We start from the raw sequence: 16116 nt of genomic DNA, 5'->3' as shown, positions 1-16116 counted from the left end.
TTAAACTCAATAAGGAAATGTTTTTTCTTAGCCGCTCTCAGGAAATCGGTCGTACATTTTGTATCGTGTATAATCATACGGTACGAGTTATAAGGCCTAGCAATAGATTTACCGTATAACCTATTTTAGATTAATCGATTTTAGGAGCGACTCTCATAACCATGAGGCTTAAGTGTATACCGTTTACTTTTTGATCTTATCAAAACAATTTTTTCATGAATGGAGGTAAAAATGGTATTAAATTGATCGTAAGCGCTGTCAGCCTTATTGGAATCAAAAACTTAGGACCAGTAATTGTAAGAAAGCTCTTCATTTAGTTTGTCCTGCGATTGTTTTGAGTATTATCGGGTGGGTTGCGAAGGACTTCGTAATTATAGGTTTACTAAGAGTTACCATTTAACGTAACATAGTCATTTAATTAACGTCCACAGAAGTAGTGGGGGTCAGTAAGGTACAGTTTGACCTTTCGCCTAGAAATAGGAAAGGTCATATAAATATGTATAATCATAATAGTTATGACCACATGGATATAAATAGAAATGAGTTATTAACATGGTACAAGTTGACCAGGGGATGAATAGGAATAAGGAATAGCATAGGGTCAAACATGTGGTACACATCGACCTTTTCTATCAAATTATGACACAAAATAAAATTTGATAATTAAAATTGACGATGAGTCATGTTGCATGATGTCATGGGAAAATAATGGATAGCCTACCCTGAGGTCCAGAAGTGAGCCACTACCTGAGATAATCCCTGGACAATGGACAAGTCCCTGGCACTGGGTAATGGGGGATAATCTTTAGGACAGAGGGCAGTGTGCGGTGACAGGGAATGGGGAATAATCCCTTCGGACTATCGATGGTGGGCTGTGTCGGCGGACTATTGTGTTATTGGGTACGTTGGAAATGAGCGTTGGTCAGACTTAATCCTTGGACGCTAAATAAGAGAGGGCGTGCACATGCTAACGATCTTGCTTTCGGCTTACTATGGTACCGAGATCTGATCGATACAGGAAGAAGGCCCAGCTTGCCCTGGTTGAATTCTTTGAACTATGCTATGCAAATGAGTAAAAGAGCAATCAAGATGAGCAAATGAGCAATGACAATGAAAAGGAATAAGTGGATGTGGTGTCTCTGATATAAAATTTAACAAACTTCTGGTAATCACTCTTGTAGCGATTCTTAAAATTAGTATGATAACTGTAAAAACCAAAAAGATGAAAAAAGATAATTAAAAACACTTAAACCAGCGTGTGAAGTCCATCGAATGTTTTGTGGCATGTCACAACCCTTTGTTACGTGTTAAAAATATCGTGCCGCCCACAAAATCTATGTTTATATAATGATTGATGTATTTTACATTTACTCCACAAAAAAGATCAACAGTAACGCTCCGCTCTATTTGAATTTGTAAAAACCGTATACATGTACTGGGTAACAGGGCGTACAAAACACCTGTTCAAAAGTTTAAACATCCAGCCAAAGCCAAAACCATATACATGTACTGGATAACGGGACCTAAAACGCTAGTTCAAAGGATTAAGGAATTCAGCCAGGGCAAGCCGGGCCTTCTTCCTGTATTGTAAGCCAAAAGCAAGACCGTCAGCATATGTGCGCGCCCTCTCTTGTTTAATGTCCAAGGATTAAGTCGGACTAACGCTTACTTCCAATGTACACAGTATGATCATTAACACAATAATCCACCGACACAGCCTACCATCGATTGTCCTAGGCATTATCCCCTCTTTACCCGGCACTGCACATAGCCCTTTCTCCTAAAGATTATCCGCCATTGCCCAGTGTCAGGGACTTGTTCATTGTCCAGGGATTATCTCGCATCATGGCTCACTTCCGGATCTCAGGGTGGCCTGGCCAGTATTTTTCCATGACATCACGCAACATGACTCATCGTCTATTTTCATCATCATATTTTATCCTGTTTTGCCACAATTTCATAGAAAAGGTCAATGTGTACCACATGTCTGATCCTATGCTATTCCATAATCCTATTCATCCCTAACATAATGTTACATTTTTTATTTCTAGGCCAAAGCTCAAACTGTGCCATACTGACCGCCCCACTATTCACAGAAGCCGGTACCAATCCTTGATGTATCATAAACTGATTTTTATCGACACCATTAAACCCTACACTGAATTCTACAGTATTCCAATATCAACTGGAATTACTGTTAGGTAATGACTAGCTGTGACAGAATAAAATCACAGCGTGAACCAGATTTAAGGTTCTTGAATTTGGCTTGAAACAAATTTAGCAAGCTACTGACTGTCAGGATGGCCCTTAGTTCAGCGATGGGCACTTTAATGTCTTTAACATTGATATAAAAAACGGGAAGAGAAGAAATCCACGAATATCACTGCTCCAAAAAGGATTCTGCAGATTTGAATACATTAGATGCTGAATAACAAAAGAATTCCACCAGACTTCTCATTTCCATCACAAAAGCTGGCTGGCGTTCAGTGTTCGACCCTGAACAATAAGCAAAACTAAGTGGAGGGGAAAAAATAACATGATACAAGAATTCATGTCGGAGGCTTAAACTCTTACACATGTTTGCTACACCAAAATGCCGTCGAGATGATCAGAGCCCGGCTTCTTTGATCCCAATTCGCGCTTTGTCTTGCTCTGTATACCAAACAAAGAATGTACTGTGTACGGTTTGCTGCTGTAAAAAAATAATATCTTCTCTTGTATTCTTGTCAAAGATTGATATGTCTACCCCGTAGGGATAGAGTCCTAATTTTTGCAACCTAACGCTGAAGTTCAATCCATGTACTTGATCTCAAACCGATGTCTTGAGCAGTGTCATTTCTTATTGCATGAAAGCTCTTACCTACAGATTGTAACCAAATAGTCACATGTTCGTTCAGTGAGTCTTGCTCAGGGAGCAGGGGCATTTGATTTTTCAGGCACAGGCTTCTGTTAACAAATTAATCAAATTTTGGGGACATTTCAGTAAAGGCCTACACTCGCCACTGCGCACTGGAACTTTGCAGGGGTTGGCGTGAAACCAAAGTAGGCAACATGAGGAAACGATAAAACAGCAGTTAGAAGCAGTGAGCATGATCCACTCTATCTGTCCATACCTTACGACATGACACGTTTATATAAAGCAAGCAAAAACTCGCAGTCGAACCCCAATTCGTTCCTGATGTGTTCTTAGGTCACTTTTGCAATATTTATACATAATTCATGACCTCCGAAGTTCGGAGCTCTTTGTCACCGTCTGGCAAATTTTAGTCTTGTTTCCAGCCTACACCAGACATTGCATTCAGCGTGTGCCGTTATGTCCCTTCTTATTTCTTGTAAGATATGATTGTGTGTGCGCATTTTGTCAACGTTTCATAATTTTTAAGTATAGGTGATGACCTATGTTCCCTCTACACTACTCTGGCCCAATTTCGAAATACGACGGATTATGCCCAACGGACGACAACGTCCACCCAAAGCGTCCAACCTATTACGTCAGACGGACCATTCTGTCTGATTTATTTCGTCAGACAGACGATAATGTCCGACCCCTTGCGTCAGACGGACCATTATGTCCAACCCACTGCGTCCCCGTGGACATTATGTCCTGGCACAGTGGGCGTGATGACTGATGAACACGCACTGGAGGTTCAGTGTAGTTATATATCTATATTAAGCTATATAGTAGCAAAACTGAAAGTTTTCCAAAATCGAAAACTGAAGGAGAGTCACTATACAAGCTATAACGTGTGGCTATGTGGCGGTGAGACCGTGGAGGTTCAGGTTCACGGCAAACTGTCGGATATTATCACATAGGCTCTCCACTGTTTTCGTGGGCATCAAAGTTTTCTTAAGGGCCAAGGTACAGTTCCTATACGGCACCCGTCGAATCTGCCCTGGCTTAAGGCTAAATCAATGTCAAGCTTTATATACTTCATCTCTTTTAGGCGCTGCGTATATTTAGGCAGACGTAATTTTCTTCTACCTCCTTTAAAAAAAGGTAGTAGATATAATTATAAGATGCCCAAAACAGGCGCGCAGTCGCGGATGTCCAATTTCGACATCGGCTACGAAAAGGTCAACAATTAACCACGAAGCCCAATTAATCAACACTAAGACTTTCACAATGACTCCCTATCTCCAAAACCTTGGTCGAGACATTTCAGAAAACTCACGCAAGGACACATTTTTTGGCTCCGGTAGGAAGACAAAAATAGACCACACACCGGATGAAAGTTAATTTAGTTTTCCAGAGGAAACTCTATTCCTTTACACAAGGCTGGCCAGACGGCCCTCTCCAGGCGGGGGCTGATACATACTGCGGGACTAGCTAATCTGGGCACGACCTCCACGGTGTAACCGCAAGTCTCTGAAGCTTCGAAGAGGGACTCAAAAACAAATGCGTCAGGGGTCGCACGTGCGTGTGACGCGCAGACGTTAGCGAAGCTTTCCAGGCACGCTTCCTTGACCAAACCTTGTGATCTTAAAGGGGCAAAGGACACGTGCGTTGGTAAACCTCATCCGGAGGTCATTGCCGTAGACCACCCGTGAATCACCAGTACCGCAACCAGGCTGAAATTTCTTAAGGGTAGGCCTACCGAGCCTTGAGGTGCGCTGTATATGTGCGCACATGATTCAAGGGGACACCGAAAACAAATTGGGGTCACCTATAGGCACGGGCGTCTGCTGCGGGGAACTGCACCTCTCCCCCATGACGCAATTGCGAACCACTGAACTGCATATACAGTGACGCCCCCCCTTTGTTGAGGATGAGAGAGAGGGTGACTGCCATGTATGTATTGTGTATACACTATTGCATCCATCAACCTGAAAACTTAGGAACTGCTGCTCGTTATTTTATAACAAAAAAGACTAAGACTGATTTCAACACGGAAAAGTATTAATGCCGTTCACTTATCGCCCAATACATAGAACTCATTTCATTTGATAGGGGGCAGTTGGTAGCTCAGTTGAACGGACAGATCCAATTTCGTAGAACTTCATCAGCAGCAGAGTACATGATCGTCGGGGGAGGCGCTTCCCCACAGACTGAAGTGAAAAATAAAGCGTAAAAAAAACGAAAAAATGACAGGGATACAAATTAGCAATTTCGTTGACTATACCTCGGAATTCAAATTCTAATTCAGTTTTACTATTGTTCACATTATAAAAAGCGGATATGTTCAATCCATTTCACTGTAAATCGCTTATCAGTTTGCTACTGAACAGTGCTTTGCCCCCTGGAAATTTGTCCTCCTTAAAAAATGCTTCCCTTCCGGAAAAATCGTGGTGACGCCCATCGTACATGTACTCAAGTCTTTCAAAATTACAGTATAGTTGTCATCAAGGAACCTGCTCAACTACGGAGATGTCTCTCTTTCTCGAACAGTGCGACAACAAAATTACACAGATTTTGGTAATGTCCTAGACTGCATTCGTCTAATGAAATGTCAAGCAATAACGAGCCATGGGCCCTCACATAACCTCCAGTGCTCATTATCCGTGAACCGAAAAATGCTACATAACCATAAAGGGATAACTCAGCTGAACTTGTAGCATATACGGTTAAGCCATCGTCACTTACCAGATCTGCCCCACAAAATTGATCTGGTAAGTCTGCCCACTCCGAGTCATTCCCGTCATTCCCTCTCTGCTTAACTGAAATCTCTTCAAAATCTAGGCTTGAAAAATCTTTGACCAGCTTTAGCCAGCATGTTATCAATCTGAACGTCCAGTATCAGACCATTTTGTATCAAAACCCCCAATATTTCCGCTTCTGATTAAGTACCTAATTTCCCCTCCTATTTTTAAATTAGAACCTGACATTTAGCGGGGTTCAAGTTTACAAATGGTTTTACACCACCATTCATTATTACATCTATCTCTATATGGATCTGTTTTTGGCAAACAGTTGTTGAATTCGAGACCACAGTCGCGCCACAGTATCGTCCACATGCTTTCGGTAATTACAATTCCGTGCAGCAGCATTGATCCTTTTCCGAAACTCAGTCAGTTCTACTTGTGTACCTTGTGGAATCGTCCTGTCGGATAAACATTGAGGGAACATTGTTGCGAAGACCGTACCATCCTCTGCCATAAGGAAACCACACGGAGTGTCATGCGTATGCGCTCTGAATCTGTGCCAATACCGAGGAAACATAGGCCCCTGCATGACAGAACGCACACTTTCGCAGTTCATAATCGGTAAACCTCACTCTCGGATAAATTTTGTTCCCTTCAAGCTTAACACTTTTAAGACTCTCCATGTCGCTTTCGCCAACTTGCTTGTGAAAGAGTTAATGACGAAATCATTGTCTGTCCCATTAAACCTCAAAGGGTGAAGGTCAAAAATTGGAAGTTTATGGAGACTGGAAGTTCACTTTCCAGTTTTGGCGAGATTTACCAGATTTGTCTTTTTTTAATACCGGCAAATCACAAAGGATGCCATGGAGAGTGGGATGTATAACTATCATGGAAGAGCGAGACTAAAATGAAAAAGGCAAAGTCTCATTTCAGTCGTCGAATTTAATCTTATTGTAGCCTACATACATTTGCTGAGACCTGGTAATACTCACTTCTTTTACCGTTGCTATATAGGTTTGACCTCTTCCACAAAGCTCGAAAAACTTACATTTGCTGAGATCTTGTAATACTTACTTCTTTTACTGTTGCTTTATAGGTTTGACTTTTTCTACAAAGCTCAAAAAACCCTTTTTTCAGGCGTTTAAAATAGACGAATAAAATTTACAGAGTGCAAAGCCCTGAGGTAATAACAGGTGTACTTGCATAACTAGGGACCAGTTCAATGGTACATATAAATGCTAATATTTAAATATTAGCATATATATACGCGCAGCCAGTTCGGTATCCGGTTCGTAATTGGGACAGCACTTCAGTTTAAACCAAGCCCACTGTACATGCACAGCACATAGAGTTAAATGCATTGATCCCCATTTACATGGAACCATGGAACCGGAAGTTAACACGCAACTTAAGTGATCGTCCAATGGGAACCTGCAAATCGTGGCCCATCCGACTTTGTGACGTAGTCACTAACAAACCGGATTCTAAACAGCGCGTGCCCAATATGGAGTGCGTCCAAGGTTGCATTCATCAGCAAAAGAATGCTGAGAACTACTGAGAGCAAGCAAGGCATGAAGTGAAGCGTGTGACTTCAGTCGTCAGCAGGGCGTTATTGTGAAAATAATTATCTCGTCACTTCAAACTGAAAATCAAAAAGGTGAGACGAGTTTTAGTTACAAACGAGGTGATGGGGCGATCACTACATCACAAATCTTGTACAGGTCATTAAAAAACTTACTGGGTCATTTGTGCGAGATAACACCTTTGGTGTATTTTAATAGATCGAAGTCAAATAAAGAAGGAAACTGATCATCTCGAAACTTATCCCCTCTTCTTCCAGGATGACGGTGTCATTACTTTGAAACTTCTAAGCACAATTTATTTGTATTTTATAAGTGGTTTTCATCTGATATCATGAGAATTCAGCAAACTAATCTCAAACGTAAAACATTAACTGACTTTGATGTGCCACGTCAGGGTGCCCTTTCATATTATGACATCAACAATCCTCGTATAGTGCTCAGCATACCACTCTCAACATTTTTGTGAGTTGGCTGGCTGCAACAAAAATATCTTTCGATTTTGAGTTATCATCACATATCACTGTACTTCCGGTCACCCCGGATGCCGAGGTCACGTGACTTTCCAATTCAATCAGTAATGTTGCCCAAGATAATGGTCTACTAAGTTTCTAAATGTAAACTTGGTTCCTCATTCAAACCAAGTTACAGTTGAAAAAATGTCTATAACTTTATATTCTTGTTTGATGCCTTACATGTCACAGTGAGGTCACGAAAGTACGAATATTTTGACATCAAAGTATGGAATGGAATGGAATGGAATGGAATGGGAAAGTCAAATGAATTAAATACCCAGATAAATTGGTTGCCAAGCTCAAGATCTATCAGATCCCAAAATACGAACACCATACCTTTATCAGTTCTTGAGATACAGCTGATAGATTTTGGTTATTTTTAAACTAAAATTGTCCGTAATTCAATACCTCCTGCATCATCTTGACGTCACACTAGTTTGCATTACTAGTGATAAGGGTTACTGTTCATGACAAGTTTTGATCAAGTTTAAAGTCTTGGGAGTATGAGCCCCTAGCTGGACCAAGAGAGGGCATCTTTCCTATCAACAGGGGCTCCTTTGATGGGAAGTGCATCGCTACAACAAGATGAACGCTCCCCACCAAAATGACTCTTTTCAACCAATGTATAATAATTCATTCGCTCTTTAAAAATTCACTCGATTCGAAATCTAAAAAGGTAAATGAGATCCTCAAGATTTTGTTCGGTTTTTGAAAAATACATACTGAAAAATGACATTCGCTTAAAACACATTGGATTAAAATTTAAATGCTTTCAATTTAACAAAAACATGTTCCACGTTTTGCCCCTAATTCTACTTGGTAAGGAATGGCGTACTCCAACACGAATACCACAGACAGTTCAGAAATTCTTGGTACAGACGAGGCCGGAAATGCCCGAATATTAACGATGCCATCCGAATGGTCTTTTTCTTCTCCCTTTACTCATTTGGCTACCAATTTTATTCATTTTATTCTTTGTAACAATTTTTACATTTTTAAGGAGCATTAAACAAAAAGTGTTGACGATAAACTGAATTTAATATGGGCAGGATAAGCTCGGAATAGTTCGACTATTGATGTATTCCCGGAAATCTGGGGGAGTGTTGGTCCTGGGAATATTGGGTGATACAGGACCCTTGATTAGAAGAGTAGTCGGAATCATTGAGTCTGGTATCCAGACTGGCTCTTAATATGCAGCGAGTTCAGCTAGTTTTAGCTATTTATCTCGCCGCGGCGAGTTGCTATCGCCGCGGCGAGATAGTATCTCGAAAAATTGTTTTTGCAAGTGGTCCTTATACGCTTCAGTAGAGTGGTGATCCAAATAGAGGTAATAACTGCGAGGGTACACTGGTTTGGCATAGGACATGCTTGAGTGGATTTAGGGCACAGACCACGACACTTTGAATACATTCCTTCCCTGTAACAGGACAAAGTAATTCCTGAATTGGCTATTTACTTTTGGACTGGAAGTACTACGTACCATGATGAAGCAAACTATGGGACAGAGAGAACCCCCCCCCCGCCTTTGTGTTGGTCATTGTTATGCTGGTATCTCGAGGAATTCTTTTCAGACATCTAGGGGGATGTGTATAGGGATTGAACTTATGGGGGGGATACCCCTCTGTCCCATTTCGTGCCTGGTATACTACCTACTTATTGTGGTCATCGCAGTTGGAGCACATAATGTGTGCAGTGTCGACCATGAAGGCAGAAGGCAGGGCAAAAGGCATTAAATTCAGTAGTGTTAGGTTGGTTTGGATTTGTGAGAGATGTGTGCACTTGCGGTGATTGCGCAGAATAGTTACATGCCGTGAAACTTTGCACAATTTAACTCAAAGGCAACATGAGGGTGTCAGGTCCCGGATTTTTAGCGACAGTTTCTGTCTTTCTGCAGTTTTTTGTGAACATAACTACCGTGAAATCTCTTGGCATGATGTTGGTAGCCATGCAAGATGAGTTTGACTCCGACACCTGGGTGCTAGGTACGGTCTTTGCGGTCATCGAGTGTGTGAGTGATCTCTTGGGTGAGCATATATTTCTTAAGGCTATCATACAGACTTGACGAAATCCGTCGGCGCTACTCTAGTCTAAGATATTGGCCAAGTTCCGATTATAACGACTTATACTTCTCGTATTGTTATGCGGTGTATTTCTGAGATGAGATCCAATCGCGTAGCGCCATGCAAAAGAGACGACTCATTCACTTCTTCCCTGCATGATAGGCATATCGTTTATCTGGTGAACTGAGGCAAAACGCATCAATGTGAAATAATTTATTAATTGAAGCCGTCATTCTCCTAAAATTAATTATTATTTTTAATGATATAATAGCTGACCATTAACAAATTACATCAAACTGGAGTATCCGTTTGGCTTCAAGAGGCAACATTGCCACCTAAAAAAGGCATTTTTGTGCGCAAGTTTTCCGAGTTTCGGAAGCCATTTTGGGGGGGAATCACATCCCATAGCGTCTCTTACGCGACTGAGTCTTCATGTCTTGCGTTCTGTCTGCGTTATAAACGACCGTATGGAAACCAGGTAATCCGAGTAGACGCGATAACTGCCGTGACACCGCACTCACACGCATGCGTGCTTTTGGCATATCACGATGTGTTTATTTTTTGCGGGGGATAAAGGATTGGGTTTTTGTCGAGTGGCTGAATTTCAAGACATTATATACACCAAGATCCATTGAAAAGTATTGACAAGATTGAAGAGCAAACAAGAAGATACAGTGGCATGAGCGTTTTACATAAACAGCGATGGTGATCGCAGCAGAAGCTGTGATCAGAGCATACTCGTGTTACGGTCATAGATAGTGATATGTTATTGGCCGCAAATTGATCACGTGATATGCCACAAACGCGCATGTACCATTCACGCGTCCCGCGCACTGGAGATGTTGCAGGGCTACAAAAATGATGGATAATGGTGATCTTTCCCACAGTTGACGTGTTGTGTCTACTGCGTTCTAACGTGTAATCCTGGCTACGGGGGGAGGGTGGCCATAGTGGTATGTGGTACTACATATACGCGTGAACTGTGGGAGATGTGCTCTGTGTGTGGGGGGGGGGGACGACATTGAAACACTGTGTCCATTCGCATGAGCTAATCTCTCTGACCATGAGAGAGACCTGCGAGTTATTTAACATCCGTTCGTGCATCCAGCTATGCTCGTGGAACACGAGTATGCTCTGATCAAAGTTTCTGCTGCTATAAAACGCTCGTGCCATTGTCTCTTCTCGTCTGCTCTTCAATATAGTCAATACAAAACACCATGTCACACTGTTTGTTGCCATGGATCGACCAATCAGGACTGAGAATTCAAGTTTGCCTGAAGATAATACGTGTAGTCGTGCCCTCTTCAGTAAATTAATGAGTAGTGGAGCCAAAACTGGAAAATCATCGACGAGTCAAATGTGAGCGAAACGAATTCTCCAAGTTGGTAAATGAAAGGCCAATCCTCAGCAAACTGGGGAAGAGGTATTCAGTGTCCCTGCCGTGTACGTACACCTGTATCGCGTGCGGAAAACGAAACCCAATCAGTTACCGCCGTACTTGGATAAGAATATAAACACAAATAGCTTTTTTCGCGCAGATTCTTGTTGTAATGTACTATTTTGTTACCATAATTTGTCCAACCAAAATCATTGCGCAAGGCCAAGTCAACAGTAATTTACAAAAACTACCATCCAGGAATCCACTGCCAAATGACTTACTAGAGTTTACCGTGATTACTTGATTGACAGAGGAGAAAAACGCAGTCATCGTTGACAATGCTACGCCACGGCCAAAATTCTAAAGGATGCACGAGCACTTTTACAACAATAATACTAGACAAGACTCCAACAAGACAGGACAAGAAAAACCTAAGACCAAGATGAAGATAAATCTGCTTCTCGTTTTTCTCCTTTGCGCAGGACCATTAGCCGGGCCTTTGGGTAAAAAATTTGGTGCCCGACTGGTTGTCATAGTTGCTGGTGTCATGGTAACGGCTGGACTCATCATTGCGTCACAAGCATCGAGCGTTCTACAGCTGGCGCTCTCACTGAATTTATTACTAGGTAGGATGTGCTTTACAGTAATCAAAGCTAGCTTGACCAGACCAGGTCACTCGTTAGTTTCAAAAAAGTCACCAATGGCGTAACCACGGCCTTAGATACGACTTGAATACTCAAGCAAAGTGACGTTAGTAATCACTGAGCAGGAGTGATCATGAACTGTGGGGTAACCGTTATGGGTGGTCACTGTATACCAGGCCGGATATGCAATAGGGTCCCTCTAGGGTCATCATTGTCTTACCATTTGTACAAAGAAATTCCATCAGTATCCGCAACAGTATCCGTGATTGGTTCATTTTTCATCACTGGTTCCTTCTGTCGTGAATTACGGAACGAAGAAATAAAGTAGCGGAACCACTCAGAGTTGGAACCGAGGTTCGCTCATCAGTCGTCAGCTATATGGCTTTAAGCATATCGTGCTTCAATGAACCAAGCGAAGGGAACATTTGGTTTGATCAATCAATTTGTTTAGGAAACGAGGCACTTTTTTCTCACATCAGTCCATATCGTATTTATACCTTTAATGGGGAGACTAAGTCTTGTCTTTTCCTCCTTTAACAGCGACAGGATACTGTATGGCCAACGTTCTGACGCGGGCTACCCTCGCACAGCATTTTGACAACAGAGACTTCGCTTTGGCTTCTGGAATCGGTCAAACAGGCGCTTCATTCAGTCTGATTACCCAACCTCCTCTGATACAACTGTTTATAGACACGTATGGATGGCGAGGAGCTTTATTCCTCATTGGATCAATTGGCGCCCATCTTATAGTATGTGGCGCACTTCTCATCCCCGCGGTTGAACCAATTAGTGGCAACAATTCATCGACCAAATACGTACCCCTCGAGCCGCCTACCACTCAACAAAACCAGATCAGCGAAATCAAAGACAGCAACTTCAAATCTTTCTGCCGAAGCGCGTGGAAAGGTTTTGACTTTTCCCTGATGAAAGACTACAATTTTTGGATTATAACTTTCATTTTCGTGGTTAACCGAATCAATAGGGGTGCATGGGTCATTTACTTTGTTCCACACGCCGTTACCAAGGGTATTGACAATAATACAGCTGCTTCCATGGTGGCAGCGGCTGGATTGGCCCATTTGATGGGTGTCCTCTTGTCCAGTATGGTTGTATTCAAAAAGATTGTCACGAGTACCAGCGTTATGTTGGTAACCGTTGTCCTCGTATCCTCTTCATTTATCGTTGAACCACTGCTGACCTCTGGGTGGTTGATATCGATAAACGCCATTGTCTATGTAGCTGGAATGGCAGCGGTTTTCGCCATTGGTGATGTCATGGTGAAGGAGTTCTTAGGGATCGACAGAATGGCCAACGCCCTCGGCTGGATGGGCTTCTTGTCCGGAGTCTTTCGGTTTTTTTCCGGATTTGTTCCAGGTATGATCCTCTCTATTAAGATTAGGAATGGCTTTTAGGGGTACATCTTAGAACACAAGAAGAGCCATCGGTACCAATTTAAATGACAGGTATGACGTATCGTTAACATTGAAATCAGGTATACATATACTTTCCACATACATGTACCTACTTCGATCGGATAACAAAATTGAATCTTTACGTTTGCTTCCACCATGACCCAGAAACATGCAGTAAACGGTTTTAACAAGTGTTCTGGTTTTTTTTTTCAGGCTGGATTTATGATCACTCTGGCAGTTACGATCTGGCTTTCTTCTGCCTTGGCGCCGTCCAGATGGTCTCGGCAGTTCCACTTCTTTGCTTGTGTCTGCACAACAGCAACCCTTGCAGAAAATCCTAGTGATAGTGGCGTTACGTTAACAAGTGAGAAAGGATTAATCTAGTAGAAACGTTTAACCATATGATTAAATAATACACAGAGGCCTAACAGGACCTGACAAGCCTATTCCAAGGAGCAGCGGCGTATCCGTAGCTTTTAGTGGGGGGGGGGGAGAATTCAAAAGCGAATGCGGTCTCAGGTTCATTCAACATGATGTTGGGGAAGAAATTATATCAGAACCTTACTTACGGCCTCGACAGTTTTTGCCTCTTTTTCGTGGTGTTGTTTTCTACTTGATAAATATTTGATAAATAAGAATACCGATTACTTTCTTTCCCACTCACCTTTGAACTATTATTTGTAAAATAAATAAATAAATAAATAAAAATCCGCAGGGGGGTTGCCCCGCTGGATACGCCACTACCTCGGGGCCGTATTACTTCCCTTGGCGTGTCTGGGCAACTGCGACAGAAGCCGCTCCTATAAACTCGATATCAACTCTACATTGTAACTTTCGTTATAGGCGAGGCAGGAGCCTGACGTAACGAACGTCTAATAATGTTCACGTAAGCCAATTTTAGGCCAGCCAGCCAATCGGAGCTGTATTGGATCAACGGGGCCGTTGAATGGTCGAAGCCGTCAGCGGACTTTATACACTTAGAAGGTACACCCTGGTTAGTCACAACAGCAAGAATCACCTTGCATTTATTTAATCGTTTGCTGCAGTATTGTTAGACCAGCCAACCCTATATCATATCCTCCATTATCCAGCATTATGTTCTCTTGATTTCTAATTTCAGAAAACTGTCACCATTACTAGACCCGTTTATATCCGTGTCCCTAAATGTACATTTTTTAGAGTAAGCCTGCATCCTAAAATCCCACGTTGGACGGGTCAAACCAATTCACGGAAGAGGGGCTTTCGGTAAATGAAAGAAATGACATTGTGATATTCCTACCAATCCTACGCATCACTGCTAATGTCAAGTGGTTTACTGAACATAGTTACGGTACATCTAGGTTTGTGTTATGAGTCATCTAGCTAAAAGCTCCGTTATTTTCCCGGGCTGCATATTTCCCTTGACAAACGATGACGAACATTTTGATTGCTTAATGGCAGACATAACTTGCATATTAGCGACCGGTTCAGCGATACACACGCTTATATTTATATATGAGCGTATATCTATATATACGAGCAGCCAGTTCGGTATCCGGTTCGTAAGTGTGACGTCATTTCAGTTTAAACCACGCCCACTGCACATGCACTCCACCGAGAGTTACATGCATTGCGGGGGGGCGCAAGGGGTTTGCACGTGATGTGCGCACAACAGTCTGAAAGCCTATTCCATTCATTGAAAGGGGGTGTCCATAAGGAACTAATTCATTCAAATTTACAATTTCCAGCGTTTCCACTATCTACATTGTTCATCGACAGAGGTCCATCTTCAAGCAGCTAAGAAACAGGGGATGTGCACGCCATCGCTGCACAATACTGAATGAGAAGAATTTGAACGTAGGGGGCGCTTGTCGCAAAACACCCTTCCACCCCCCCATGCATTGACTGCCGTTTACATGGAACCATGGAACCGGAAGTTAACGCACAACTTCAGCGATCGTCCATAGGGAGACTTCAAATCATGGCGCGTCGGACTTTGTGACGAGGTCACTTACGAACCAGATTCCAAACAGTGCGTGCCGAGCCCAATATGAAGTGCGTCCAAGGTCGTGTTCATCTGAAAGAATGTCAAGTTTGTAGTTTCAAAATCTGCTAAGAGTACGTAGGACAAGAAGTTGAGCATGTGACTTAAGGCGTTAGCAGGGCGTTAGTGTGAAAATAATTATCTCATCACTTCAAACTGAAAATCAACAAGGTGAGACGAGTTTTAGTTACAAACGAAGTGATGGGGCGATCACTACATCACAAATCTTGATGTACAGGTCATTAAAAAATTTACTGGGTCATTTGTGCGAGATAACATCTTTGGAGTATTTTAATAAATCGAAGTCAAATAAAGAAGGAAACTGATCATCTCGAAACTTATCCCCTCTTCTTCCAGGATGACGGTGTCATTGCTTTGAAACTTCTTGACATAATGCATTTGTATTTAATAAGTGGTTTTCATCTGATATCGTGAGAATACAGCAAACTAATCTCAAACGTAAAACATTAACTGACTTTGATGTGCCACGTCAGGGTGCACTTTCATATTATGACATCAACAATCCTCGTATAGTGCTCAGCATACCACTCTCAACATTTTTTGTGAGTTGGCTGGCTGTAGAAAAATTCTTTCGATTTTGAGTTATCATCACGTATCACTGTACTTCCGGTTACCCTGGATGCCAAGGTCACGTGACTTTCCTCTGCAATCAGTAATTGTGCCCAAGATAATGGTCTACTACGTTTCTAAATATCCAATTGCTTCCTCATTCAAATCAAGTTACAGTTGGAAATTCTTGTTTGATGCCTGACGTGTCACAGTGACGTCACGAAGGCACAAATATTTTGACATCAGAGTAAGATAGTGGAGGTTTCGAAGTATCAAAGTGTTTGAAAGATTTTAACCGTTGTATTAATCTGAGTGTTTACAAATTTAAATTGTTCTTGAAATTAGACCCTTCAT

The 16116-nt window shown here is 42.1% G+C and overlaps 1 protein-coding gene across 1 annotated transcript; it reads left to right on the top strand.

Moving 5' to 3' along the window:
• The first annotated feature begins 9227 nt into the window (after nucleotides 1-9227).
• LOC110982011 (monocarboxylate transporter 12-like) lies at nucleotides 9228-15569 on the top strand. Its single transcript, XM_087141747.1, has 5 exons — nucleotides 9228-9699; nucleotides 11596-11739; nucleotides 12298-13131; nucleotides 13383-13533; nucleotides 14013-15569. The coding sequence occupies exons 1-4, from the start codon at nucleotides 9519-9521 to the stop codon at nucleotides 13508-13510; spliced, it is 1287 nt and encodes a 428-aa protein (XP_086997873.1). The 5' UTR covers nucleotides 9228-9518; the 3' UTR covers nucleotides 13511-13533; nucleotides 14013-15569.
• The last annotated feature ends 547 nt before the right edge of the window (nucleotides 15570-16116 follow it).

Source organism: Acanthaster planci, linkage group LG09 (genome assembly GCF_054643075.1).
Source record: "Acanthaster planci isolate LZ-2023a linkage group LG09, COTS_SCS, whole genome shotgun sequence".
NCBI lineage: Eukaryota > Metazoa > Echinodermata > Asteroidea > Valvatida > Acanthasteridae > Acanthaster > Acanthaster planci.
Note: the sequence above shows the minus strand (reverse complement) of the source record. Positions and strands in the feature narration are given on the sequence as shown.

What these genes read in the sequence shown, in the direction of transcription:
- LOC110982011 (XM_087141747.1), top strand. Translation starts at nt 9,519, where the DNA reads ATGAGGGTGTCAGGTCCCGGATTTTTAGCGACAGTTTCTGTCTTTCTG. An exon ending in GTGTGTGAGTGATCTCTTGG is followed by an intron (nt 9,700 to 11,595) that starts GTGAGCATATAT and finishes TCCTTTGCGCAG; the next exon opens with GACCATTAGCCGGGCCTTTG. An exon ending in TTTTTCCGGATTTGTTCCAG is followed by an intron (nt 13,132 to 13,382) that starts GTATGATCCTCT and finishes TTTTTTTTTCAG; the next exon opens with GCTGGATTTATGATCACTCT.